The 26801-nt window shown below is 39.9% G+C and overlaps 2 protein-coding genes across 3 annotated transcripts; both read right to left on the minus strand.

Annotated features, from left to right (window-relative positions):
• Window positions 1-1373: 1373 nt before the first annotated feature.
• Window positions 1374-6823, minus strand: TUBB6 (tubulin beta 6 class V). Its single transcript, XM_081952976.1, has 4 exons — window positions 6673-6823; window positions 5650-5758; window positions 2979-3089; window positions 1374-2475 (listed from the first exon to the last, which is right to left on the minus strand). Exons 1-4 carry the CDS (start codon window positions 6727-6729, stop codon window positions 1412-1414), a joined length of 1341 nt encoding a protein of 446 aa, XP_081809102.1. The 5' UTR covers window positions 6730-6823; the 3' UTR covers window positions 1374-1411.
• A 10934-nt stretch (window positions 6824-17757) lies between these two features.
• Window positions 17758-26343, minus strand: CIDEA (cell death inducing DFFA like effector a). Of its 2 annotated transcripts, none has more exons than XM_081950531.1 (5): window positions 26182-26343; window positions 22077-22224; window positions 21454-21600; window positions 20198-20382; window positions 17758-18295 (listed from the first exon to the last, which is right to left on the minus strand). In XM_081950531.1, the coding sequence occupies exons 1-5, from the start codon at window positions 26223-26225 to the stop codon at window positions 18169-18171; spliced, it is 651 nt and encodes a 216-aa protein (XP_081806657.1). In that variant the 5' UTR covers window positions 26226-26343; the 3' UTR covers window positions 17758-18168. The 2 variants fall into 2 exon arrangements, with proteins under 2 accessions (XP_081806657.1, XP_081806656.1); XM_081950530.1 differs by lacking the exon at window positions 26182-26343 and adding an exon at window positions 24032-24151.
• Between the last annotated feature and the right edge of the window lie 458 nt (window positions 26344-26801).

Here is a 26801-nt window from a genome sequence, read left to right on the forward strand (position 1 = left end):
CGTGATGGGGATTACTCAAGAGAATGACTGGTGCCGTGCTTACTAGCTAGCACTACAAAAGAGGTAGGTGGGGCTAAAGGCAAAGTTGCTGGAGCTAGAAAGAGAACATGGGATTTAATTTACATTTCAATGTAACGAAATCGCATTTGCTGTAGTTAAGCCACATGGAATGTTTTTAATGCTCTCTATCACATGTAAAGTGGAAAATTAGTAACAATGTTTGAAAGACTTCTGAGAATTAGTTAGGGTACATGTGGTCCTGCAACCTCAGAATGAAATGTAAGGCGTCAGCTTCCAAAAGAATCATTCACTTCCTCGGAGGTTATTTTTTTTTAAAGATTCCAAAACACCAATGTTGAAGCATTAATTATAAATATGGAATATGCGGAAGACTATATGTTAAAATTATTTTTAATTAATGGAGTTTGTTCCCAACAAGTCTACATGGTACAAAAGAACAAAGACATAGTAACACTGCAATTCTGAAATACATTTACTTGGATAGAAGTCCCATTTGAGGGACGCGGTGGCTCAGTGGCTAAGACGCTGAGCTTGTCGTTCAGGTCGGCAATTCAGTGGTTTGAATCCCTAGTGCCACATAAGCTCCCGTTACTTGACCCAGCTTCTGCCATCCTAGCAGTTCGAAAGCATGTAAAAAATGCAAGTAGAAAAATAGGGATGACTGGTGGAAAGGTAACAGTGCTCCAGGTGCCTTTGCTGTTTAATCATGCCGGCCACATGACCACGGAGACATTTTCGGACAGCGCTGGCTCTTTGGCTTAGAAACAGAGATGAGCACTCCCTCCTAGAGTTGAGGGGAACCTTTACCTAAATCCCATTTAGAGTAAGAAATATTTATTTTCAAGTAACCGTGCATAGGATTGCAGTGTAAATTGTTTCAGTTTGATGGTGGGGAGGGGGGAGGATATTCTTTCATAAAAGAAAAAAATATCCATTTCTTTCAAAGAGCTGGATACAATTACTTATTTCAGTATAACTTGTATTTATGTGCACTAACACCAAGTTAAATGAAGTGCACTCATAAGCCCATTATAACGGGTAGCTCTAATTTATAAACTACAATTATGACACTATTTTTAAATGGCCAAGACTCAATTTTGCTGCTTCAGCCAACCCAGTGAATATGGGAGGGATAATGCTCATTTTGTAGAATTTGGGACATGTACATGTGTGTTAAAGTCTTGCTCTCATAGCCCCATTGAGCAAGTAAATAAATCAGGGAAACCTTAGCTTTACTTTTGATGCAAAGCATTCACGATCCATTCTAGAGAAAATGGCTAAATCAATCCTTTGAAAATTAAGCACTGTGATATTCTTAATATCAGGCAAATGATTAGTACTAAAGCAAACACTTCAGACTTGAGAATTAGCTTTATTAACTGTATTAAGTTTATTCAGTAACTTCTTCCTCATCATCTTCAAATGCTTCTTCTCCATCATTTGTTGTTGCGTCTTGATACTGCTGGTACTCACAAACTAGATCATTCATGTTGCTTTCTGCTTCTGTAAATTCCATCTCATCCATACCTTCACCAGTAAACCAGTGAAGAAAAGCCTTTCTCCTAAACATGGCCGAGAACTGCTCTGAAATTCTTTTGAAGAGCTCTTGAATGGCGGTGCTGTTTCCGATAAAGGTAGAGGCCATCTTGAGGCCACGAGGCGCTATATCACAAACAGCCACTTTGACATTATTTGGGATCCATTCTACAAAGTAGCTACTGTTCTTGTTCTGGATGGCCAGCATCTGTTCATCAACTTCTTTCATGGACATGGGGCCTCGGAAGACTGTAGCCACTGTCAGATATCGTCCATGTCTTGGATCACAGGCTGCCATCATGTTTTTGGCATCAAACATTTGCTGAGTGAGCTCTGGGACTGTAAGTGCTCTGTACTGCTGGCTGCCTCGGGCAGTCAAAGGAGCAAATCCAGGCATAAAGAAGTGTAAGCGTGGGAATGGAACCATATTTACTGCCAACTTGCGTAAATCTGCATTTAGTTGGCCAGGAAAACGCAGTGATGTTGTCACCCCGCTCATTGTGGCAGACACCAAATGGTTGAGATCTCCGTATGTTGGAGTGGTAAGCTTCAAAGTACGGAAGCAAATATCATACAGCGCTTCATTATCAATACAGTAAGTTTCATCTGTGTTTTCAACCAGCTGATGGACTGAGAGAGTGGCATTATATGGTTCTACCACAGTGTCAGACACTTTGGGAGATGGCATGACACTAAATGTATTCATAATCCTATCTGGATATTCCTCTCGAATTTTGCTGATGAGAAGTGTTCCCATCCCAGAACCCGTTCCTCCTCCAAGAGAATGAGTGAGCTGAAATCCTTGCAAGCAATCACAGTGTTCACATTCTTTTCTCACAATATCGAGCACTGAATCTACAAGGTCTGCTCCTTCAGTATAATGTCCTTTGGCCCAGTTATTTCCAGCACCTGTTTGTCCTGAAATGATAGGAAAAAGGTCAGATTTACCAAGTCATGAAGCAGACTCAAAATATCTGTAATGAGGAATCATCACCATTCCAAAATGTAGACAAATTTAAGCATTGTCAAGAAGTGTTGTCATATATTGGGAATTGTAACTGCCAAATAATAGCCAAAACATTCTTAGAAATGTTTCATATAATTTTACACTCAGGTACATTGTGGTATACGGACACTAGACCATAAGAATTCCATTGAAACCACTAGTGCAGAGATGGAGAGGTTTTCCAGTTCACATTTTAAAAAATCTTTTATTAAAAACTCAAGATTAATCCGCCAGCGCTATAGAAAAATGCATTGGCTAGCTGTGTGAAGTTTTGTTACATTTGGAGTTAATGTGAAACAAGAGGGACCCACCAAAGCTGCCAATGTGCAAGGATACATGAGCGTTGTCCATTGCATGTATTTAAAGCATTGTCCTTGAGAAGTTTTCTTTTTGTAACAGAATATCATCAACATACCAAAGATAAAATTATCAGGCCGAAAGAGTTGTCCAAAAGGGCCAGATTTAACACTATCCATGGTTCCCGGTTCCAAGTCCACCAAAATTGCTCTGGGTACATAGGTTTGGGCTAAAAGAAATGAAAAGTACATTAAATTAAAACTGACTACCCATCTTATCACATGAATTTCTGAATATTTGTCACACCATCTAATTTTTATTTTATCTCAAAAAGAGGGATCAATTTCCTTGCCTTTGGGAAAATGTCTTATTCTCCTTTATTGAAATTGTCCTTAAGCAAGAAGGCTTTTGCTTAAGTTCAGCCAATTTACGTATGCCATCCCATTTTGAAAATCTATAAAGCTCACTCCCACATCCATCCTTTAGGTCCCATATCTAGTGAACATTTATGGATATAAATGCCAAGTTGGTGCAGTTTATAAAACCAGAATTTCAAGCCTTTACTGTCCCAATGTCAACAGTCTGACTACTGAACCCAACAAAAGCAGATACTTCCAGGAACTTCAAAATCCCCAAAGCAAACTTTATTGAGTACATGATTTCAGAACTGAAGAATGCTAAACTAACTCTAACGCTTCACACACAACGCTGTATGTTAAAATATAGATCTCTCCCCACTTCTGATGGAACACATTGTCCAATTATGAATTGTTCTTTTGTTTTGAGAAGTCTCTGTCTTGGCCAACACCTGCAGGAGTGTCCTTGTGAGTGAGTGAGTGACTTGGTTTCAGATCATCATAGTCTTTTCCACATACCATTACAACTATTGCATTCAGGTTTTGACTTCCCAGAGGCATGTCCTTGGCCATGTCTGGATGAGAATGATAGTTTTGTTATTAGCCTCAGGTTAGTATGTCATGCTAATATAGTGGATCAGAATAACCAGTATAACCATCATTGGTTATAAACATGGCCGACAGCGATTAGAGCTTCTTTTGTTTACCTATCATGCTATCAGCTAACGTAAGGATAAGCAAATGAAACTTGTGTACTTCAACAAATGGGGAAAGTTAGTGGAGGTTTCATTCAGCCAGAAGTGTCAGGAGCCCTGTGGAAGGGGGGAAGGGGAGAGGAGAATGGACTACAACCTTATCTGAAATTAATCTAGGACAAAGCTTAACATGCTCACACTTGTAAAGAATGGCAGAATTTCATGCTTTTGGATTGGGACAATAGCTCAAAACATTAGGGCTTGATGTTAGTAAATCACTGCTAGTTACTGAGGTTTTCCAAACTGCACACTCATAATTTTTCTCTAATCAAGAAAGAGCTTTTGGGCAACTATTCTATACCATCATCCCCCATCAGTGGTGTATTAACCATTAAGCAGACTAAGCACACATGCTTAGGGCACCAGGCCCAAGGTGGCACCACAAAGTTGAGAAAGAAAAAAAAAACAATGAATATTTGTACAGGAGGAGAGCACCAAGATTTGTCAGTGCTTAGGGCACCAGTGAGCCTTAATCCGCCACTGCCCCCAATGCTGTAGGAGGCAAAAGACGGTATGTCAGAAGTCAGCTACACATATTGTACTTGTAAATATGCATGCACCCACATTTACAAATGTCTCTCACTCAGTCGGAGAGGAACTGCAATTTCCCGTTCCTGAGAACTGAGAGCTCATTAAATAATTTCCCCATTTAAGTCAAGGACAGATGACTCCTGGCACCCAGCCTTTTCCAGCCAATGCATATGCCTTCTGCTTCTTCATTCAGCAACAGTTGAGAAGGGAGTTGAGTAAATGTGGCAGGACAAAAATTTGAGGCAGCAGTATCAGCAACCATTTGTCCAAGGACCACAAAGAACGTCTCAGAGTCATACGTCGTAATGAAGTTCAAAGATTGACAAAGAAACAGATTTTTCATTACAAATCAGGAACATTCTTTAAAGAATGGCTCGACAACGTAAAGGACTCATAAAGGAGCATCGCAAGTGGTAGATGTGGTTTTTACATTGGGAATTAGGGTGAAATCTGACATCTATGACGCACTAGTTTGGGCTATCTTATTGAGAGCCAAATAAAGCACATATTATTAAAATTGTAATGTGTTTGTCCCATGTTTCATTTCTGTCTCCCCCAGTAACCCTATTTCTGCAAGAAACAGTATGTATTTTTAAAATTATTTATATATGCATGTTGTACCTATGAATTAAAAGGCCTAAAACACATGGGGCAAAAGAGCTTAAAAGACAAAAATACCATTTCACAATTGATTATAAATAATATGCAACATCTCACTTTCCATTCTGAAGTGGTGTAACTAAAATCAGTTCACTCATGATGGTGCCACACTTAAATACTGCTTCCTGTTACTATTATAGATATTGCACTAATATGAATTTCTTTACTAGTTGATTTTTTAAAAAGCCAGCTTGATAATAAAAGTATGCTGAAGTTCACAGAGCAGCTTCTGAAACAGAAAGGCGCATTGGGACGTTCCCAGAATTTCCCCACCAAGCCTGGGAATGGGCAGACTAAGGCCAGGGGAACTGCTGCTCTTTGTGTGCCAGCTGGCTGGCTGGGGAATTCTGGGAGTTGAAGTCCACAAGTCTTAAAGTTCCCAAGTTTGGACACCCCTGTTCTAAAGGAAACGCCTGAGCAACCTGGTTGATTTCTCCCCCCCCCCCCAAAGAGACGGCGGGGATGCCTGAAACTCCGTTCAACTTACCGGATGATTCATTGTAGTAGACACTGATCCTCTCCAGCTGCAAAGCTGAGTCACCAACGTAGCCTCCGGCCGGGTCAATCCCGTGCTCGTCGCTGATCACTTCCCAAAACTGCGAGGACAAGGACGGTTTAGGGCGGCGCTGTTCTCAAGCAGCCCGCCGGGTCCGTTGCGCGGCCGTCTGCCTGTCTCCCACCCACCGCGGCCCAGGCAGAGGCGGCCTCGAAGGCATTTGTCGGATCCAGCAGCTGCCGAATGCCAGGCGCGCTTGAGGGAGACTCAGGCCAGCCCCTCCCCGCCACAACCCAGCAGGGAAAACATGGGGCGGGCTGGGTGTGTGTGTGTGAGAGAGAGAGGGGGGGAGAGAGAGAGAGAGAGGGAGGGAGGGCGGGAGGGAGAGAGAGGGGGGAGGGAGGCAGGGGGAGAGAGAGAGAGAGAGAGAGAGAGAGAGAGAGAGAGAGAGAGAGAGAGAGAGGAACCGAGGAATTGCAAAAAGGAAAAGAAATCGGTTTTAAGATCCTCTGCCCGCTTCCTATTGGAACCTTCAGCCTTTCTCCCCGCTTTCAATCGCTCCATCCTCTCCCCGCCCCCCCCCCCTTTCCCCGCCGCTTCAGCATTTTTTCCTCCCGGTTTCAGTTTGTTCCGAAGCCTTGTATGGTCAACGCGAAAGAAGGGGCTCCATTTAGTTCCCGTTTGGGGTGTGGGTGGGTGTGGCTTTCTTTCCAGCGCTCTCCGGCAGTTTTATAGAATGTTCTCCTCGCAACAAAATCTCCCCAAGGAAGAATGTTGCTCATCGCTTTTTGTTGTTCGTTTCCCCCTTTTGTGGTATGAAAGACGAAGGAAGGAAAGGGGCGGCTTCGAAGCCAGGCCGTACAGGTGGCAAAAGAAAGAGAAGGGAAGGCGCGGTCGTCCTTAGGGGATTGCTGGACATCGCCCACTCGCGCCCACCCCTGCCTATCTGGGCTGCCTAGGATGAATCGCTTGGCCCTATAAGACCAGGTGGTTTCTCTTCTCCCCCCTTCGTACCTTGGTTCCAATTTGGTTTCCACACTGACCCGCCTGGATGTGCACGATCTCCCTCATGGCTGCGGTGGTGCTTTGGTGTCGCCTCCGCGGCTTCCCCTTCTGCCTCCCGTATTTCAAGCCCTTCGGCGGATGAATGCGGAGCGGCGGCCTCCAATGAGCGTTTTCATTGGCTCCCGGGCCGTGATTCAGCCGCCCGGCTTTGCTCACTCGGCAACTTCACAGAAGTTGGGGGGGGGGAGAGGGGGCAACAACTGGCGCTGCCCCTGACCAGCCTTTGCTCCGGACGCGCCTGTGGCCGTGTGAATCCTCCCTCCCTCCCTCCCCCCCCCTCTCTCTCTCTCTCTTCTCTCCTTTCTTTCTGTCTGTCTCTCATCTCTCCCTCTCTCTTTCTCTCTCTCTCATCACTTTTGCCTCTCTAATGCCCTCTCACTCATCTCTCTCGCGCATCTTTCTTTCTCCCTCTCTCTTTCTCTCATCACTTTCTCTTTCTTTCTCCCTATCCCTCTCTCTTTCTCCCTCTCTCTCATCCCTTTTGCCTTTCTAATTTCCTCGCTCATCACTCTCTCATCTCTCTCTCCCTCTCTCTTTCTCTCATCACTTTCTCTTTCTTCTCCCTCCCTCTCTCTTTCTGTCTCTCTCTTTCTCCCTCTCTCATCACTTTTGCCTCTTTAATTCCCTCACTCATCTCTCTCTCTCTCTCTCTCTCTCTCTCTCTCTCTCTCTCTCTCTCTCTCTCTCTCTCTCTCTCATGTCTTTCTCCCTCTCTCACACTTTTGCCTCTCTAATTCCCTCACTCATCTCACTCTCTCTCATGTCTTTCTCCCTCTCTCTTTTTCTCTCATCACTTACTCTTTCTTTCTCCCCTCCCCGCCCTCTTTCTTTCTGTCTCTCTCTAAGACCTAGGGGCTCAGCTTTCTACATGTTCATCTCTTTCTCTCATCTCTTTCTTTCTCCCTCTCTCTTTCTCCCATCACTTTCTCTTTCTCCCTATCCCTCTTTCTTTCTCCCTCTCTCTCATCACTTTTGCCTCTGTAATTCCCTCACTCACCTCTCTCTCTCTCATCTCTCTCTCCCTCTCTCTTTCTCTCATCACTTTGTCTTTCTCTCACCCCGCCCCCGCCCTCTCTCTTTCTGTCTCTCTCTAAGAACTGGGGGCTCAGCTTTCTACATGTTCAGAGTGTACAGAGTTCCTGGCCTTTGCCCAGCCCTTCCTCTAGTTACTAGTAGGTGGCCACATACTCCTAAACATTGGGATGGTGTAAGCAGTCTGAATTAAAGGCAGTTTGGGCTAATGGTTAAAGGCACTGGGGAGTTTTAATGCTCCCTTAGGCGTGAAAGTTAGTTGGGTGATTGGACCAAACACTTTCACTTAGTCCTTAGTAGGTGGTCGAAAAATAACTCAGAAGAAGATGCAATAAACCACTTTCAACAATGTTACCAACTGCACAAGCCTGCTTCCTTGACTTAATTTAGCATTAAATTTTGAAGGATATTGCTGGTTTCTGTTTAGGTCCTTTAATTAGTTATTTTGGATTAGTCTCATAATTGCTTTACTAGAAATCATATTGCCGTCCTGTGTGATGTGCACTTTTGCTTAAATTTGGTTAGATTTCTATAATACAGATATGTCAGTTTCCTACGTTGTGGCAAATTGTAGATGTCAGCGAGTATCTTAATGAATTGTATTTTTTTTAATTTATATTTTCTGGAATTATATCAGAAAAAAATATTAATGGTTTCAATTCAAATTTTCTTTTTAGAATTTTCTGAATATTTTGTTATCTTTTTTTCAGAATTTGTGAGGTTTTTTTTTTAATATGACTATCATATATGATAAAAATGTTTTTTTGTGTGTGTGGCACTTCCAACATATATTGTTATATGATTTGTCTGCTTTGGTAATTATTGATGGAATTATATATCACCTGTAAAACATTTTATACCAATTCTCCCTTAAATTTTATTGAAACCCGCCTCCCATTTCTTTCCATTATTGTATTGTGTTTGCTTCTTTCTTGTTTTGAACCTATCAGCTGAAACAAAAACTACACATGTGGTAGATGTCAAGGAAAATTAGCAATTTGGAACTGAATTGAATTAGGCAAGCAAGTGTCCTGCTTTATTCAGCAGCCAACCAGATGCCTCCAAAAAACCCCATAGAAGTAGTGAAATCTAAATTTTTTTTCCCACCGGTTCTATGGACGTGGCTTGGTGATGGTGGGGTCATGTGACTGGGTGGGTGTGGCTCTTTTCACTCTTTAAAGCATTATTTTCCTGCGGTTCAAGCGAACAGTCAGGATGAAAATGCTTTAAAAGGTGTGTGGGGGGAAAGCTTCTGACAATTGCGCTACTCACAGTTTCCTTTGAAGCTTTTTTTTACTACCGGTTCCCAGAACCAGAGATAATCATTCCTACCGGTACGGCTGAACCGGGCTGAACCGGGAGGATTTCACCCCTGCCCTACAGTAAGTGTTGCTTCCAGTGAATTGAGAAATGGAGAAGGTGCTGCAGAAGTTTGTACTTCGTAAAGTTTGTGCCAGTGCTGCTTTACCACTGGAGTCTTGTTGCTATACATGATTCCCAGGCTTACTTTGCAGATACTTTGCAAGTGATCCCTTAATTTCTTGGACAGGAGAAATCCGACCCATTTGGAACAGCCAGTTACAAAGTGAACAGGAGGAAAATGAGTGCTAGAAAATTTGGGGTTATGCCAACTTTAGGCTCTGGCCATATCTACCAATGAATTTATTGCCATATTGCTTCCAGCAGATTACTCCTACAGGAATGTGGGGGAAAAGAGTTCCAACCTTGTAAATTGGTTAGCAAATGCAGCCACACAAAAGGAGATCATTCCTTTACTGTGGCTTGGTCTTAAATGCAGTGAATGCTGCAGAGCAATTGATTATTCCAAGCAACTGGAATCTCAGTCATGGCCACCTGCTAGGGAGGAGTTTTCCAGCACAGAATTGAGAGGGGTGCCAGAAGGAATAATTTTGTATTTGCCTAGCAGAGTTGTGACTCAAAACTGGAAGGAACAGGTGGAATAATGTTGCTCTGAGAACAACAAAGTGATGAGAATGCTTGTGCTTCTATCCGCAGTGTGATTTGAAAAGGAATAGATTATCATTACACAGCTTTATCACAACTGAGCCAAGGTCAACATTTCCCAAGTCCCAGTTATTTGGGAGCAAGAGTGCAAGCAGGGGCACTATTTTCTGATTGAAAGGAACAAGGATTCCTTGACTTGCAGCCATTCATTTAGCGATTATTCAAAGTTAGTACAGCCCTGGGAAAAGTGTCTTACAACCATTACTCACACCTAAAACTGTCATGTGATCAAAATTCAGGCAATTGACATACATTTGACTGTTGCAACAACTTGGGGTCATGTGATTGTTACTTGCAACCTTCCCAGGCAGCTTCCTACATTTGCTTAACACCCATGGCAAACAGATTGTAAAATTGGGTATGACTCACTTTACTGCGTTGGTTAACCACAGAAATTCTGGTCTCAATTGTGGTCATAAGTCGAGGACTACCTGTACTAAGTTGTGTACGCTACTCCTATTCCATGCTTAGGATAATTGCATGGCACACCTCTCAACCTCCATGCCTTTTATCATTGGGATAAAGGAGCTGTGTGTCTGGAGTTATTTTTTCCATATTGGACATCTGCATGGACAGCAGGGATGGGTTTCCTGCAGTCAAGCAATGTATGCCTACCAACCTTTATTGAGGAAAAATCTACTGTTTACAATCTATCATCGTTGTTTTAACTGGAGGATGGAATCAAAAGGTTTGATGACAAAACAAATATTAATTTTGAAAGGGATACATACTTTCATTGTAAAAATAATAGACTGGAGCCAATGAAATTACAACATATAATTTGTTACTAAATGAAATATGCTGATACAATTGCTCTGCCTTTTTAAAACTGGCTATTATGCATTCAGAGAATGGCAAAGTTGCCACAAAGTAGGACTCTGAAAAGCACAATATAACTTTCAAGCATACTATCATTTGAATCTCTGCTTAGCTTTTTTTGTTTTTTGTTTAGATCAACCACGGGCTCTTAGTTGAATTGAGGGACTTTATTTTGAAGTATATATTTAGAATCAGAAAAAGAGACCGAGTCCACATATTGCTTGATTATTTTTCCATTTGGCTTTCAGTCAGATGTGTTTATTAATAATAAAATTATTTCTCATTATCATTTCCCTCTGTTGCAACACCTTATATAACTTAAGAAGCTTTCTGTTGGTATGATACAGGATGTCAGGTCCCATAATTCCAGCAAGAGTTTTGTTATAATTTCAAACCCCAAACTGGAGAGACGTAATCTTTAAATCTGTGAGTCACTTGCTCTTTAGATTTTTGACTGTTCAAATGTCTGCAGTGGGACAATATACCAAATTCCTTACAGTTCCAATTATGTGGCCATATAAAAACAAGTGGCAATCACACCCTAATCAGCATCTTGTGACTCAAACAAGACTGCTCCATTTTGACAAAAAAGACAAAAGCTGTGTCTTTCAGCAGCAAGCTAAAAGAGCTTGTTAAAAAGTCCCAAAGAACTTTTTGAATTGTCACATTCTTGCATCTTATTTATTCAAAACTCTTTTTTCCCCAGAGATGAAGCTAATTGTTAATGCATAAATGAAAACTGTGTGTGCTGTAATACCATACACCCCATATTTCAAAAGCATATGAATGCTGAGAATGTAAAGAGGTCAGGGCGGCCTTTCTTTATCCCACCCTTACAGCCCACCCACAAATTAAAAAATCTGTGTCAAAGTCCATTTGTTAAACAGTGTGCCCAGAATTTGGGATTGCATTATATGACAAGTGCATCAGAGAACTAAGAACCTTGAGGAAAGAGAGCAAATGCACAATTGTACTCACTGTGCCATGGACATGTTTTGCCAAGATATTACAATGTGCCTTAAAATAAATGAATTCTTCTTTATGCCACTTGTTCTTCTATAGAATTAAACAGAGTGAAAGATAACATTCATTTTGATACTGAAGAAGGGCGGGGGAAGCCCAGAATTTGTTTATGTGAAATTGTTTGCCCTACATATCTCTTGCTGTTCATAGATTTGTATCTGGATTTAAGGCTACATTTCTCTACAGAAATAGACACTTTCTGATGGGAGGTTACACATTCTTAAACCCAATATTAGCATTGGTTGTTTTCCATTTTTTTCTGGGATTTGATGGAACTAGTCCAACTATTTGCTGGGAATTCATGCTGGTGTCAGGATCTTGCCATCTTGAGTCAACTAATTAATCCATCTAATTTAGTATTAATGAGATTGATGAATGCTAAGTGAAAACAAAAGAAACTAGACAATGATTTAATTAATGTGTGAACCCTATTGAAGTGTGGTTCTTTGGGTTCTGTCTTAGCATGATGGTGAACAGTGACGTGCGGTGAGGTTTATGACTGGTGAGGCACTGACACAGTACTGGGTTTCAAATATTTTTAGACTTGTGGACTTCAACTCCCAGAATTCCACAGCCAGGCATGCTCAGTTCCAATTTAAAGCGACAGCACTTGTTTTTCTCCTTTGCTCCTTCTTTCTTTTTCTTTTTCTTCTCCTTCCCCTCCTTCCTCCCTCTCTCCCTTCCTCCCCCTCTCTCAAACACACACACACACACACACACACACACACACACAGAAGTTGGATTGGACTATCTCTCCTACCCCTTCCCTCTCTCACTCACTCTCAAACAAACCCCCCCACACACAGAAGTTGGATTGGACTATCTCTCCTACCCCTTCCCTCTCTCACTCACTCTCAAACAAACCCCCACACACACAAAAGTTGGATTGGGTATATTTTCCTGTGGCTTGAAAGCAGTTCCTCTGCCATCCACCCCCCCATTCCCCTGCTGCCTTTCCCAAACACCTCCACCATTGCAAATGCAGCCTGCTGTCTGGGTGGGAAATGCCTGGAACACAATCAAGCCCACCCACCACCTCCTGCTGGCAGGCTGGGGTGAGAGGAGAGGCAGAGAAGCCGGAGGGGAGCTGAGCCTTCCAAAAGAAAGAGGCTGGGGGGAAGTGTGTGTACTACAGCATGGCTCTTTGCCTGGCTTCCTGCCTCCTCCTGTGGTCTCCTCAGTGCTCACTTGTGCTCTCCCTCCCCAAGTGTAGTTTGATTGCAGGTAGAGCCACGTTGCCTTTTCAAACTTGTAATCAGTGAAGCTGGGCTAGATTTTTATATAGTTTTATCCAGCTGTGTGTGTGTGAGAGAGAAATGAATGGGGGCCTGGGGAGGAAGTCACTACACTTGGGGAGGGAGAGCACCAGTGAGGTTAAGCAGAGTCATCCACGGTGAGGCAGCAACTAGCTCAGCTTTTTCCTTTTACTTTTTTTTTCATGATGAGAGTGGTGAGGCTGTGCCTCACCTGCCTCACCTGACTGCACGTCACTGATAGTGAAGCATGATGTATAAAATGCTTTGTGGCTTATCATCCATGTCACACTGTCCACCATGATTAAATAAGACATGCCTTATTGCAATGTGTGAACTCAGCCATTAACTTGCAGTAGCTGAGTTTCAGATGAATTTCTTTCAACTCGCCCTGAAGAAGCTAGTCTCTGAACATCTGATCTACTATTAGTTATGGCTCCCCTTAAATTCAGGTACACCCAGCAATTATTATAAACCCAAATGGTGCATTAAATGTTTAGATCTTGAAGGATCCATTGTAAGGCACATGAGTGGATTGATAATTGCAAGTCAGATGGCAACTGACTAGGTTTTATTAGATTATGCTCTATATTTTAAAGCAAGATGGTTAGCAAAAGTTAAAGCAAAAACATAATAGAAAGAATTAAAATACTGATTAAAATGAATTATAAAGTAAAATGCTAAAATAATCTAATAAAGACAAATCTGGCAAAAGGGAAATGACTATATAGTTTTTTCTAAACACAGAGGGAGAGGGAGCCAAATTTAACTCATGGGGAACTGCATTCCATAACTTAGATTTAACAGGGGTGTCAAACTGGCAGCCCACATGCAGGCCACGTCCACCCCAGCTCCATGAAGGGGTAAAATGTTGTACAACATCATCTGATGGCAACATGACGCCCCGAGTTTGACGCCTATGACTTAGAAGGACAGTAGGAGAAGCCCCCACCCCCACCCTTTCAGGTGCAACATTAAGTTTACTTCAACATAGAGATGATTTTCAAAAAGGCTTCCCTGCAGATCTCAACAACTAGACAGTTTTGTAATACGAAAGGCAATCCTTTAAATATTCAGACACTAAACTATAGGGAACCTTTTGGGGAAATAGCAGCAACTTAAAATCTGTCTGGTTTGCAATTAGCCACTAGCATCTTTCAATACAGGTATCCTATGATCCTGTGTCTTGTATCCATGCCAGTGGATTTTCAATTGTAGCTACATTGAATTGGTGAAGGTGAGTTGATTTATAGTTACTGATTTTTTTTATTATTTTGATTTATTTCTATTGTTGAAGTTCTTCAATATTTTATTGTTGTTCCTGAAATTCCCATTGTGCTTGCTTCTTGATTTGAAAGCCGATCCAAGTTTTTCTCTGTCTCTGTATTTTTTTAGCTTCTTTCTCATACTTCCTTCTTTCTCAAGATCATGAGATCATATCTGTGAACTCCCCATTAATTGCTTCTTCATTCCTACTACATGCCCAAGACCAAATCCTATATTCCTTTAAACAAATATGTAATATCTGAAGTTAATAGGTTATCCTTGTCAAAATAATGTTTTGTATGGATTCTTATGTCCTACTTTCCTTTAGTAATATAATATTTGGAGAACTGTACCAGGAATAATACATATAGAAATACATTTTAAATAGAAAAGCGAAACTGATGCTAAAGGCTTTAATAAGGCCATGGTCTCATTTTCAGAAAGGCAGGCAACCTACTTAGGTCTGCATGACTTCACAGTAGAGGTGGGACTCTACAAGATTCTGGTCATAGAGAAAAGTAGATCTTATGGACAACATTGTTACTTTTTCTTATTATTTTCCAGATTAGCTATAGTACTATGGCTTGGGGCCATATACTGGGACTTCATTCTGCAATGCTCTATATATTTTAATGCACTCAATGTCTGCCTAATATTAGGTGAGCCATGTTGAATAGGAGTGTATTTGTTCTTAAAATCATCTTATTTTTTGTAATCTTAAGCAAGCGAATAAAAACAGGTAGCATGTTGCAAGAAAGAACAGGCAGAGAAGGGGAAATCAATTTTTCCAAGGCTTAGAAAAATTGAAGGTAATGAAAAGGAGGCAACTAGAAGACAAGGTGGCTTATATTACCACCATGACACAACCATAAGCTTAGAACACTGAAAGTAGTAATTAACAGTCAATCATATTACTGGGAAAAAGCCGTCCCATAGATATTAAGTACAATGAAGGACTGTAGAGGTGACAACCAACACCTTGAATGGCATCCAGAAGCCAACTGGGAATCAGTACACCTCTCTAGATGGAGGTGTTACATGGATGTCTCAAGGTTCATCCATAAATATTCAAGACACCAGATTCTGGATTAACCTTAGCTTCTGAATACTGTTCAGAGGAAGCCCCATATTGAGTGACTGAATGACTGAACAATTGGTTAGAGGTGGGAGATGATCCTTGTATTTTTTGGAAGGTAAATAAGCATTTGGTTTGAACCATGTTGCATGTCATACATGTTGGCCAGACATGCTTTTGAGAAGTGTGGGGGTTTTCTGCATTACTTACCCAGCATCAGTTTATATTAGTTTCATGTTATTTGATGTTGTCAAACATCAAGAAATCGCATCACTCATAGTCAGCAACCATAGTCATAGAGAACTTCAAAGGCTACAAAAAGAAGGTCTGAGGGCTTGGGGTTACAGTATTGGATCTCAGGTTGCCCAACCAAGGGAGGCGGTTTATTTTTGATATGCCAGAAATGATGCATTGTGCAGAATTATTGCCTTAATTTGTTGTTACAATATTGTTGTAACTACAATGTGTTGTAACTACAGAACACAACTTCATTTCAGTTGGGGGTGATGGTTGTGGAATGAAGTAAATTATGTTGAAGTTGTGTAATTGTTACTTTGTTTAATGGAAGAGATGCACTACAGAAGTTTCATGGAAGAGATGCACTACAGTATAATTATATGTACTGCCCATTTGTTATGTAAAACTGTGTAATTTCAGATAAATGCATGACAATGCAGAGATTGAACATTCTACTTAAAATTGTTTCAATTTAATTTCACATGCTTTTTTACTGGATAGGGAAACTGTGCTGAAGACTGCAAATAAATATGTTCAGCAGACTGCTGATAAATTTAGTTGTTTCAGCATACTTCTATTTTCCATTATTCTATTTCCATTAGCTGTCAATAGCATGAAACATTTACAGATTTCATTTTGCATTGTCTTTTCAAATAAATATATTTCACAAAGAAATAATGCAGATAATAACCGTATCCATTGAAAAAGGTTGATCTAGGTTGAAGAGCCATGGTGGCAGTGTAGTTAGAATGCAGTATTGCAGGCTAACTCTGCTGACTGCCAGCAATTCGATTCTCATCGGCTCAAGGCTGACTCAACCCTCCATCCTTCCACGGTCAATAAAATGAGGACCCAGATTGTTGAGGGCAATAGGATGACTCTGTAAACCACTTAGAAAGGACTGTGAAGCAGTATATAAGTAAGTACTAAGTGCTTTGCTTCACAACATAGATGACTAGCTCAAAACAACATAATTAAGCCTACATCACACAGGGCTGCCTAAATCAAACAAGGCTTCAGTGGTTTACATTGTATCCCATGTAAGTCCTATTGGTGTGGTTTGCTTATTTGGGGTTTCAGGCAATGTGTGAACCCAGTCTCTATGGTTTGTAAATCACTGTTAGCAACTGATGTGTTGAGCAGCTTGGGCAAATTATGGGTTAGCTTAATTGAATCAAGTTTAATAATGGTCCAGTTCTTCATCTTGCTGTGACTTAAATCCCAACATAACTCAAATGAACAATTTTTAAAAAACAATTTTACTTCCTCATCTAAAATGACAGTAAGGGGGAGGTTTACTGAGGTTCTATTTTAAAAAAAATACTATGGAGAAACACTTGAAATAATTTTCAGGTCTGAGGAAATCCTGCATAAAATTTATTATATCCATAGCTAGCAATGCACAGTAGTATATGATGTTCAAACATTTCTTCCTCTAGTCATGACCTCTCATATAATCCCACTTGAGCAAATCTAGTCTGGTCAATATGAACATGCAATCCACATTTTGTAACAGCCACAAAGCTTTTACTTTTCTTTGCAGGACTAAAGGACCTTCTTCCTTTTGTTGTATTATCAGTAGAAGGTGACAAACTATTGGGTGCTTTTTAAATTTCTGGATGTCACTTATATTGCAATTCAACCCTATTCTTGGAAATCTGGAGTAACTCTGCATAAGCAGGTTTGAGAACAGTCCTATTGATCTGGTGTGCTCACTAGTAAGCACTAGCTTTTTCTCACAGGATCATTACGCCCAAAGCTCTTGATTCAGGTTTCTTCAGTTTTTCATTTAAAAAAAAAAACCTTGCTTCCTGGAAAAGATCTAGCTAGATATCTTACATTCATTCAGCTAACTTCCTGTCAATTGAAATAATTATTTTCCATAGATATTTTGGAGCTTCCCATGATCTTGAACCACAGTAGCAATTGTACTTTTGTTTAAATAATGAACAATAAGAGGAAAATGGAATGTTTTCATTCTGTGATTTATCATGCAATTCAGCAAGGGGGAGAAAGGGAAAACGTTTGATATTTTCTGTCAAGTAAAATATTATCAGTCCATTGCTAGTCTAGCAGTTTTGAGGCCAAGGCTTTCCCTGATGCTGATAAGCAGCTTGGGACACTGCATAAGGAGGAAAGATGGGGCTATGTCTTAGCACAAATGTTAGACCCAGCATCTTGGCTTTAACCATTAAGTCAAATCCACTTTTTTTGTTGGCAAAATCAGCTTTCTTTAACAACTGTAACCAGAGTTTGGACATCTAAGATTAAAAATTAAGAGATTCCTGAAAAAGAAGACAACACTTTTAATTCTGAGGTGTGGCATTTATTTACAGATTAGCAACAACGAGGACGTTTTAAATAGACATGATATTAATGTTGAAATTCTCTGAGGTTTAATACAACTGTTCACATGGTAATAAAAGAAAGTTCTTAGTATGGATCATGTTTTGCTGTGTGAACTTTCTACTGGAAGTTGATGGCAGAAGAGTTCTTTGACTTAAATAATTTAGTACATTAAAAAGATTCCGATCATATTTACAATTATGACATCATTATCTTAAATAAAAGCTTAAACATTAAAGTATATTTATGTACCCAGCTAAATTTAAGATATTTAATATATTAAGATGTAACTCAAATCTCTCCTTCCCAAAACCCAATTTACAGTGTTAGCTGGACAGGCAAGCATTTAAAAGGGCTCTTATGTTTGCTTCAGTGTTTGGCATCAGTAAGCAGACCATCTTCACAATCACCCATTACTTGTAGTATGTACGTTCCACTATGGAGAAGAAGTTGCCCTGTTACTTGGGCAATTTGTGACAGAAAACGAAGTATCTTCCTGGGAAGAAAATAATATTTGGCTTAGTCAAATGTAAACTGAATGACCATCAGAGCATGGATTACAGCAATGCATTATCTGACTAAGATGTTTCAGTTTATACAAAGTAGTGCTGTTGTCATTAGCATTTTTACTGTCCTTTTCCGTTATAGTTAATTTCAAAATGCTATTGCCCTCAATTGCCTGAAAACATGGTAACTCACAATGGAAGCGTCTTCTTTTCTAGCACAGACTGCCCTCTTAAGTCATCTGCAACCGACTTTAGATGCTTACGTCAAAAATGTAAGGCAGTCTGTTTTGTCATGGCTATTTGGTACCCTAAGGATATTTGCCTAAAACTAGCAATATCCTTTTAACAAAAGCTTGGTTAATGCTGCATTTTCAATTTTGCTATAATAGTTTTTCTGTTTATTTGCTGTTAACTAAATGTAGCATTGCAGTTTTATACATATATACTGTACCATAATTTAGATATTAAGGGCAATTAATATATTAATATTGGCTTGACTCTCAAACCTGGTTTTTGCCTGATTTGGATAAATGCATTGTACAAACTTAATAGTCAATTGTGGCTACAATAAACAATGATTAAACTTGCTTAGTAAAATGCAAAAATTAGTCATAAGATCAGTTGCTTTTTTAATACTTTCTATTACATTTGAATATTTAATATTTTAACAAAACAAATTCTGGCATATTTTTGGCAATCAAGTTATTACAATTATTGATAGACACTATTAAAAATATTATTTCAAAATGAGATTGCTTCTTATACCTGTGATTAATATGCTATAGATAAGGCCAGGAACCTGTCTTTAATAATTCCTAAAAGTCTTTGTCTTATTTTCACCATAGAAAAGCATCAGTGCTAGATCTACAGTAATATTTTTAGACGTAAAAATATCAATATGTAAGCTACAACTTCCGTTTTATTTAGTTAAATGTATTTCTGTTCCCATTCAATGTTACATATTAAGTTCTTATATGTGAAACTCCCGGCACTGCTACCATCTAGTGCATCCCACAGGCCAGATGCCGACACCCCTGATCTAGTGCCTCAATATCCAAAACCTATCTGCACAGTGGATAATTCTGTTACTTATATAAAAAGAATTAAAGGAGAAATAAGCTGGAATTAATTTTTGATATTACACAGAGTTAGGCAAGTACAAATTTTATAAATGATTGCATTTTTCAATACTTAGTTTGAAGAAAGGCAAGTATGGAATTACTTTTCAATAAACTGAAGCTTATCACAATTATTTCTATGCTCAAAGAATTTTTATTCTTCCTATTGTAACAGAACTTGGATTTAATGATAAATGTCCAATATTGCTCAACTAAAGTATGGAAATAAATAAGCCAGTGATTCTACTTGAGGTAGCCATTTCTTACCCTTACATTCTACACTTCCTCTAAAAAGTTAAATACACCCTATCTAAATTCACAAATCACTGTCACCTTATAATCACTCTTGAAATAGGTTAGACTGAGAGATAAATCATAGAATGGCCTTCATGGTTTATGGGGGTTAGCATTTGCTTTGATCCCTTCAGTTCAGTGAAATGTGCTCATTTTTTATTTGTGGTATTTCATATGCCTGAAAGGCTTCTAATCCAGGAGGGCTGCTCTTATGAACTTTGACCTGCTTAAGATAATAAAAACACAAGGCTACACTTTGTCCTAGTTAAGTTGCAAAAGCTTAATGCTTTAAATAAGCTCTTAAAGTAAAAAGTAGAATATGCTATGTTTCTGATGCATAAGCTATTAGAAGAGTTTTGTTAAAACATCTCTGATAATTTTATTCCATATACAACACTAGAAATGTGTATTTGTAAATGTATAAATGTATACTAGCGTTGCTTTGTAACGAAAAAGGCAGCAAACAAATTTAATACTTACCTTAGAATACTTTTTGCTCCCATACACTTGATGTCATAGGACACAGAATAGATTTCGTAGAAGGTAGCTTTAACATTCAAACAACCAATGAAATCCTTAGGATTCAGTTTGTACAAATCCAGAGTGAAATTTGCTACTCCCATTTTCTTTGGTTGCTGTATTGTTGCAATACCATAATGTAATCCCTACATCAAGATGCCAAAAAATATGCATTAAACATTAGACTAGTTACCCAAACATTTACAATACCCATTAAACTATACTGAAAGTTTGGGACAAGTCTGTGTGTTTTCCCTTCTTTTAACTTGGAGATAAGGTTGTGGGTTTCATCTTTCCTTCAAATACAGAAGACTGATTTATAGTTAATTTTCCCCTACTACAATAACCCAGTGAATTAGGTTATATTACTACACAATGGCAGAACCAGTGTCAACACCATAATTTAAACAAGGCTTACATTTACATTGCTAACTAATTTTTTTCTACTAAAAACAAGACTGAAACTTCATGCATTAGTTATCATTTCTGTAATAATATGCTATTATGTTTGGAACAGATGTATTTGTCCAGGCATGTTTTAATATATTAAAGTCTCTGATACCAACAGACTAAACTATAGCAAATATATGCAAACATTTACAAGTGTAAATTCCGGCAATTCCATAAAAGAAATACTGGGAAAATATATTATGGTTTAGAGACAATATTTAGTAGAAACAGGTCGTAGAAGCTGGTATAGCTAAACAGTGAGACAAGAAAGCTGAAAAATGTCTAATCCTATTTAGATCATATAATAGTAGTATCAATAATAATAAAATTTTACTACTACTACTGCTACTCAGCTAGGTAAGAAAAATAGTAATGAGTATAAGAAAATGTATGCTTTCCTTTAGAGCTAGCTAGACATGTGGAATAACTCAAATGAATGCTAAAGCTGAGAAAAATGTCAAAGAAACAAAAAAGAATCTCATAAAGGTTTTTGGAAACAGACCGATTGTAGATCACTTTTATAAACCATTACAGTAAGACGAGAAGTATTGTTCTGGGCATAGTTGAATAGACCTTGAAACCATTATTTATTTATATAAACCTTTCTATCCTTTGTCCTCAGAAAAGCTGAAATGACAAAGAGAAGGCGTCAATTCTCCCCATTCAATGAAATTTGCAATATAGCTTTAGAGACTCATGCAGAAGAAGAGAAATATAACCATACTAATTGGTGGTTGGAATGCACTACCTCAGAGAAAAACACTTACTGGCTTCCATTTCTGTCCCTTCTCCAGAAGCATGAGTTGTGTATTATCCCCTAATGACTGGAAGAAGTCTTCAGTATCCACCACCGTTCCATCTTCCTCTAGAACCAGTGTTATCAATCCAGCAGTTATCATTAAAGCATCCAAGGTCTACAGATGAAGCAATACAAGAAAGCTCAATTTGAAGTGCCCGTTTATGAAAGTTATAAGTCAGATAAGAATCATTTCTGATTTACCGCAAGTGAATCTTTCCTGTAAAATAGAAGATGCATTTCCCCATCTACCACAGGGGTGTCAAACTTGTGTCGTCATAGCGTCGTCACATGACGTACTGGGACTTCCCCCCCTTCGCTTATCAGGGTGGGGGCGGGACCAGCATATGACACATCTGGCCCACGGGCCGCGGGTTTGACACCCCTGATCTACCAGGAAGTTAAAATAAAGATCTTAATTCTTCCTGACAGTATATTCAGAAACATGTAGTATAGGTACAGTAGGCTATGTAGAGAATATAAGCAGAAACTATTACACACATTTGGATCACAATTTATTGGAGCTTTTAATGGAGCTGGAGCAAGAATACTTAAGCACGATTGGCAAGCTTATGTTTCTTTAGAGTGTCAAACCTTGTTGATAAGCTCCTGTAAACTGCTTGCCACAACTCCTCTACGGCTGCTTCTGTCATGGTTACAAACACGAAAAGGCCGGGGTGCACATGGAAGCAGTGCTTGTCTTGTTACCGATCCCACCGATGTTCCCACTGATACTAGAGATCTGAAACAGAAACACAGTATTTCTTTTACTCAATGTTCCTACTGACTGTGAAAGTTTCAATTTAAAAAGTTTCAAGTAGCAGCCCTTATCAATCTGGAGCCAATGATATATTGTAATTCCTACTGCAGAAAGTCTTAGCCAGCAAGAACTGGCCAGGCTGACTTGGAATTCTGGGAGTTTTATTCCAGAAAATACTTCCTTATATTCCAGAAATATTTGAAGAAAAGCCGGCTGTAGTTTTCCAAAATTACTGCTAATTCTATTGCCAAAAGTATGGCTCCTTCCTCAAACTGCTTGCTGAATTAAAAGACCAGAAGTGTGTGGCATATGCTTTTTGGTTTTCAAGGATATATTTCAAATTTAATTTTTATTTTAGGCCCACCCTTTCTAGGAGCCAGAAAAGCCAAGAACAATCTTTATCTGAAAGTCCTAACCTGAATTCCTATTCCTCTTTTTATAGAGGAAATGGAGGCAACTTTTGATCCAGCTGGCAAGTTTATTAATTTTATTTTAACTAATAATTGTTTTCAGATTCTTTAAAGATAAATCTAATTTGGGGGAGTTTCCATGTTAGTTTTACATCCTTGGAATAGTAATAACTGGAGGCCTTGCCAGCTTAGTTATGATAACCCAGCAGCTGAGAAAGCAAAGATCTGAGGCCATGCCATATTTCTGCAACCTAGCTTTGGTGTCCAGTTAAAGAGACAAGTGGATTGTAACTATATCTAATACTTGCACATTATAGGGTTTTTATTTTGGGCATAAGACTTCAGCAGGGTCTCTCTACAAAATATATATAACTTGAACTAAAGTCAGAAAATTCACCAGCTTTTTATTGACAATCAGTAAAATAGTTTAATGAATGAAGCTAATATTAAATACCACCAGCAATAATTTTATTTTCTAATGTGGGGCGGGGAATTAACATACCAAATGCACACAGTCTAAACTCTTAGTAGATTTGAGGGGCAGTTGCAGATTGCACTTAAGAAAAAATGTTCTACTATTTCAAGTTTACAGGAAACCCCAAAACCCTAAAGGGGTAACAAAAACAAAGTTCATATATCTTAAAAAGAATCCCAAAAGAACACTGCTTCCATTTTCGGGAAGCTACCTCCGATCCACCCAAAATTCTGTCAACTTTTAGAGGATTGTCAGAGAGTTGAATTATTATATGTAGGAAGTTGGCTAACTGGTTACATTAGCTAATATAATTCCTATAGTAAGATACAGCTTAAGTTATCTACTGAGTTCTTGCATCTGGTTAATTTAGAATTTAGCCCAACATATTTGGAAAGATCTTGGTTAAAGAGGGTTGGTTTTAGTCTTCACTTGATTGCCAGTGGGGAACTAGACAAAATTTCACTAGGTACAGGTGTTTCTTCAGACAAACCTGATGCCAATTACAGCAATAAGATTCAAGTCAGAGGAATGTATCTTTTCATAGATCACTTGTGACTTTGTCAATGATGCAATATAGATTTAAACATTCTTCCTTATATTGCCCCATACTTCTTAAGCCTCTTAATAACACCATGTCTATTTGTTAGTCCAAAGCAAATATGCAGCAATATGGGACATTACTAAGAAGCAAGCTACTGTATATGACTAAAACTGCATCCCTGTTAAAGCAACATATCAACAATCTATTTGCCCAAATTTCCTTTTGAGTTCTAGCTGCTGTTGCCTTTAACATTTCTGTACTGTAATAAGAAAAAAAAGAACATCACTAGTTGACCTAATACCATATGCTCAAAACTCACAATTTATTAGAGTAAAATGGCACCAAATTGCATTACTAGCTTACAAAATAGTAGTTTGCGCAAATTTCAGTGTGGTTCCAAGTACAAAGGCTGTCATTTCAGTTCATCTTGAGTTATGTGACATTTGTCTTCAGAAAGGCTTTAAGTCCCTGAAGGCCTTATGTAACAAACAGTGCAATTCATGGATCTGTAGCAAAGGTTTTCAATGGGAAAAAAATGTTAAATAGGTATAAAATCACATTGTGATTAACGCTCACAACATAATATCCAATCCTCAACTGAATGGATCAGCTTTAAGTGAAGCGTTTTCAAAGTTTTTGGATGTCAACACTAGTGATGCCTACTTGGTATAGTAGAGAGTCCTTCTGACCATAACTGAGCCTTGATAGTCATGAAGTGGGTAATCAACCTTTTTTTTTTTGCAGTGGTTATTAAACAAACCCAGTTTGCTATGGGGCATCCCCCCCCCCCCGAAAGTATAGAAATATACTCGTTTCCAGGGGAGCGGAAAGCATGACTCCAGGGCACTGCAAATGGCTGGTTGCTAAGTGCCCAAAATGCAGTCACATGACCACAAGAAGGGGGAACCTGGATGTTAGGAACAGAGTGGTAAAATACCTTTGGGGTGGGTCTGTCATAACTTAAATAGTTGCTAACAACTGGTTGTAAATTGAGGACTGCCTGAAGTGCTTTCATTGTTCTCAGCAAAGGTCTAGTGCCGTGACCCTTTAATACAGTTCCTCATGTTGTGATGACCCCCAACCATAAGATTATGTTTTCCGTATTTTTTTGAAAATATGTGTTTTCCAATGGTCTTAGGCGACCCCTGTGAAAGGGTAGTTTGACCCCCAAAGGGGTCCTGACCCACAGGTTGAGACCCACTGGTCTAGTGAATTCAATGTATGCTTGTCCAACATGCCACTCTTATTTTTCTTACACTTCTACCCCACACTTTTTCTCCACAAGCTTTGTGTTTTTTCTTTCCTTGTTTCAATTTTCTTTTACCAAAAGTGGCTGATTAGCACTTGACCTAGTTTGGATTAATTGGATTAACAAAAGTGCCTGGGTTCCCACAACACATTGACATGAACCCTAACTTTGTCCGTTGCTTTGGTTTAGACGAAATGGCTTAATAGTTAAAAACTCAACATTTGGCTCAGAATCCCATTTCAATAAAGAAAAAGAAGGCTTCCCAAATATACCATGCTTTCTAGCTTCTGCCAAAAAAATGGACCGTTTTTTCTGGAGTACAGATGAAACTGCAATTTTACGATGAGAGGGGTCAGCTAGGGCAGGGATTGGCAACCTTAAACAAAGAGCCACAAAGGTGTCCCTCCCCCCCTTCAATTCTGGAGCCAACTGGAAGTCCGGTTCCCCCACCATAGAGTTTTTTCCTCTACCTCAGGGGTGTCCAAACTTGGGAACTTTAAGACTTGTGGACTTCAACTCCCAGAATTCCCCAGCCAGCCATGCTGTTGAAGTCCACAAGTCTTAAAGTTCCCAAGTTTGGACACCCCTGCTCTACCTGTTCTAACTGAAAGCCCTATCAATTGTGAAGCCAACCACATGCGGCTCCAGAGCCTCGGATTGCTGACCCCTGAGCTAGGGGAGCCACTGCAACAAGCCATTTTACTTTAGCAATACCTTAAGTCGCTATAAGGCAGCGGAGCGCTACAAGCAACCTACTCCTTTTTCCCCCACAGGGTAAAAAGTGGGCGAGACAAGTATACAGACATAGGGAGGGAGCAAAGTAGAGTCCTCCCCCCCCCCCGGAGCTGAGCTCCTCTTAGGGCGACGATACCTGTCGTCTCCCCCATTCGCTTCCCCATTAACTAGCTAACGAGGGGGCGGCGAAGCTACTAAGAGTAGCGGGAGCCGGGAAGCGCCTAGTTACAGGACCACCAGTCGGTGGAGCCCGGACTGAGGACCAAAGCTGCAGTCATGGCTGAGTCGTGGGCGGAGAGATGTGGCGCCCTGCAACAGAGAAATGCGAGAAAAAGGCGCTTCCCTGACCAGAAAATTCAGTGCTGTGGGAAGGCGACCAGGGAGGCGAGTTCAAATGCAGGGGGACAAAAAAAACCCAACCCGACAGGTTGCCTTGGTAACTAAGATACCCGCGCCTCGCGTGCGCGCACGCTCCTCGTTCCGCAAACGGGATGGTTGCCGGCTTAAGCGGTAGAGTGGCTGTACTTACCGGAACAAAACCGCCGCGTAATCCCGAGCGCTTTCCACAGCCATCGTCGGCTACTGTTCCTCCTCACCTCTGGGTCCCTCCGCTACTCCTTATGAGCAAGGGCGCCCCGCCCTCCTTGTCCTTTACGCAGCAGAACCGCCCATTGATCGGAGGCGAAAGAGGGGAGAGAAATCCAGCACGCAAAAAGGAAGTGATTTCAGAGCGTGTGCTTATCTTCGTTTGGGTGGTGCCTGATGCTTTTATTGGCACAAGGCCCATTGGATCTTTTTGGCAGTCCGTGATCTACAAATTTATAATCGGAAGGCATTTTTCCCTTCATCTTTTCTAGCTGTATAATGTTACAAGAAAAAACAGGGCTTTACTCCCATCAATCTTTCAATATTTCGTATTTACTTTTCCAGGGAAGGGTTATATCTGATTTTTGATTCCTGAAAACAAAACTCTTAACCACCATTCATATTTTACATACTTAAAATACTGCTATCATTCCCTCACCCTTTCCCCAAGCTTTGCCTGTTACACATAAGCAACACTTTCAAACCAGGTTTTGAAGAACTTGGTTTGTTCTGTCACTCGCTACTCTGAAGACCATAAGAGAACCACCTTATATGGACAGCTGA

The sequence above is a fragment of the Natrix helvetica genome, assembly GCF_964273705.1.
Source record: "Natrix helvetica genome assembly, chromosome: 4".
NCBI lineage: Eukaryota > Metazoa > Chordata > Lepidosauria > Squamata > Natricidae > Natrix > Natrix helvetica.

What these genes read in the sequence shown, in the direction of transcription:
- CIDEA (XM_081950530.1), bottom strand. Translation starts at nt 24,084, where the DNA reads ATGACAGCCTTTGTACTTGGAACCACACTGAAATTTGCGCAAACTACT. An exon ending in TTTGCGCAAACTACTATTTT is followed by an intron (nt 22,225 to 24,031) that starts GTAAGCTAGTAA and finishes TTTCTGTTTCAG; the next exon opens with ATCTCTAGTATCAGTGGGAA. An exon ending in TACAGGAGCTTATCAACAAG is followed by an intron (nt 21,601 to 22,076) that starts GTTTGACACTCT and finishes CTTCATCTGTAG; the next exon opens with ACCTTGGATGCTTTAATGAT.
- TUBB6 (XM_081952976.1), bottom strand. Translation starts at nt 6,729, where the DNA reads ATGAGGGAGATCGTGCACATCCAGGCGGGTCAGTGTGGAAACCAAATT. An exon ending in GAAACCAAATTGGAACCAAG is followed by an intron (nt 5,759 to 6,672) that starts GTACGAAGGGGG and finishes TTGTCCTCGCAG; the next exon opens with TTTTGGGAAGTGATCAGCGA. An exon ending in GCCTGATAATTTTATCTTTG is followed by an intron (nt 2,476 to 2,978) that starts GTATGTTGATGA and finishes CTATCATTTCAG; the next exon opens with GACAAACAGGTGCTGGAAAT.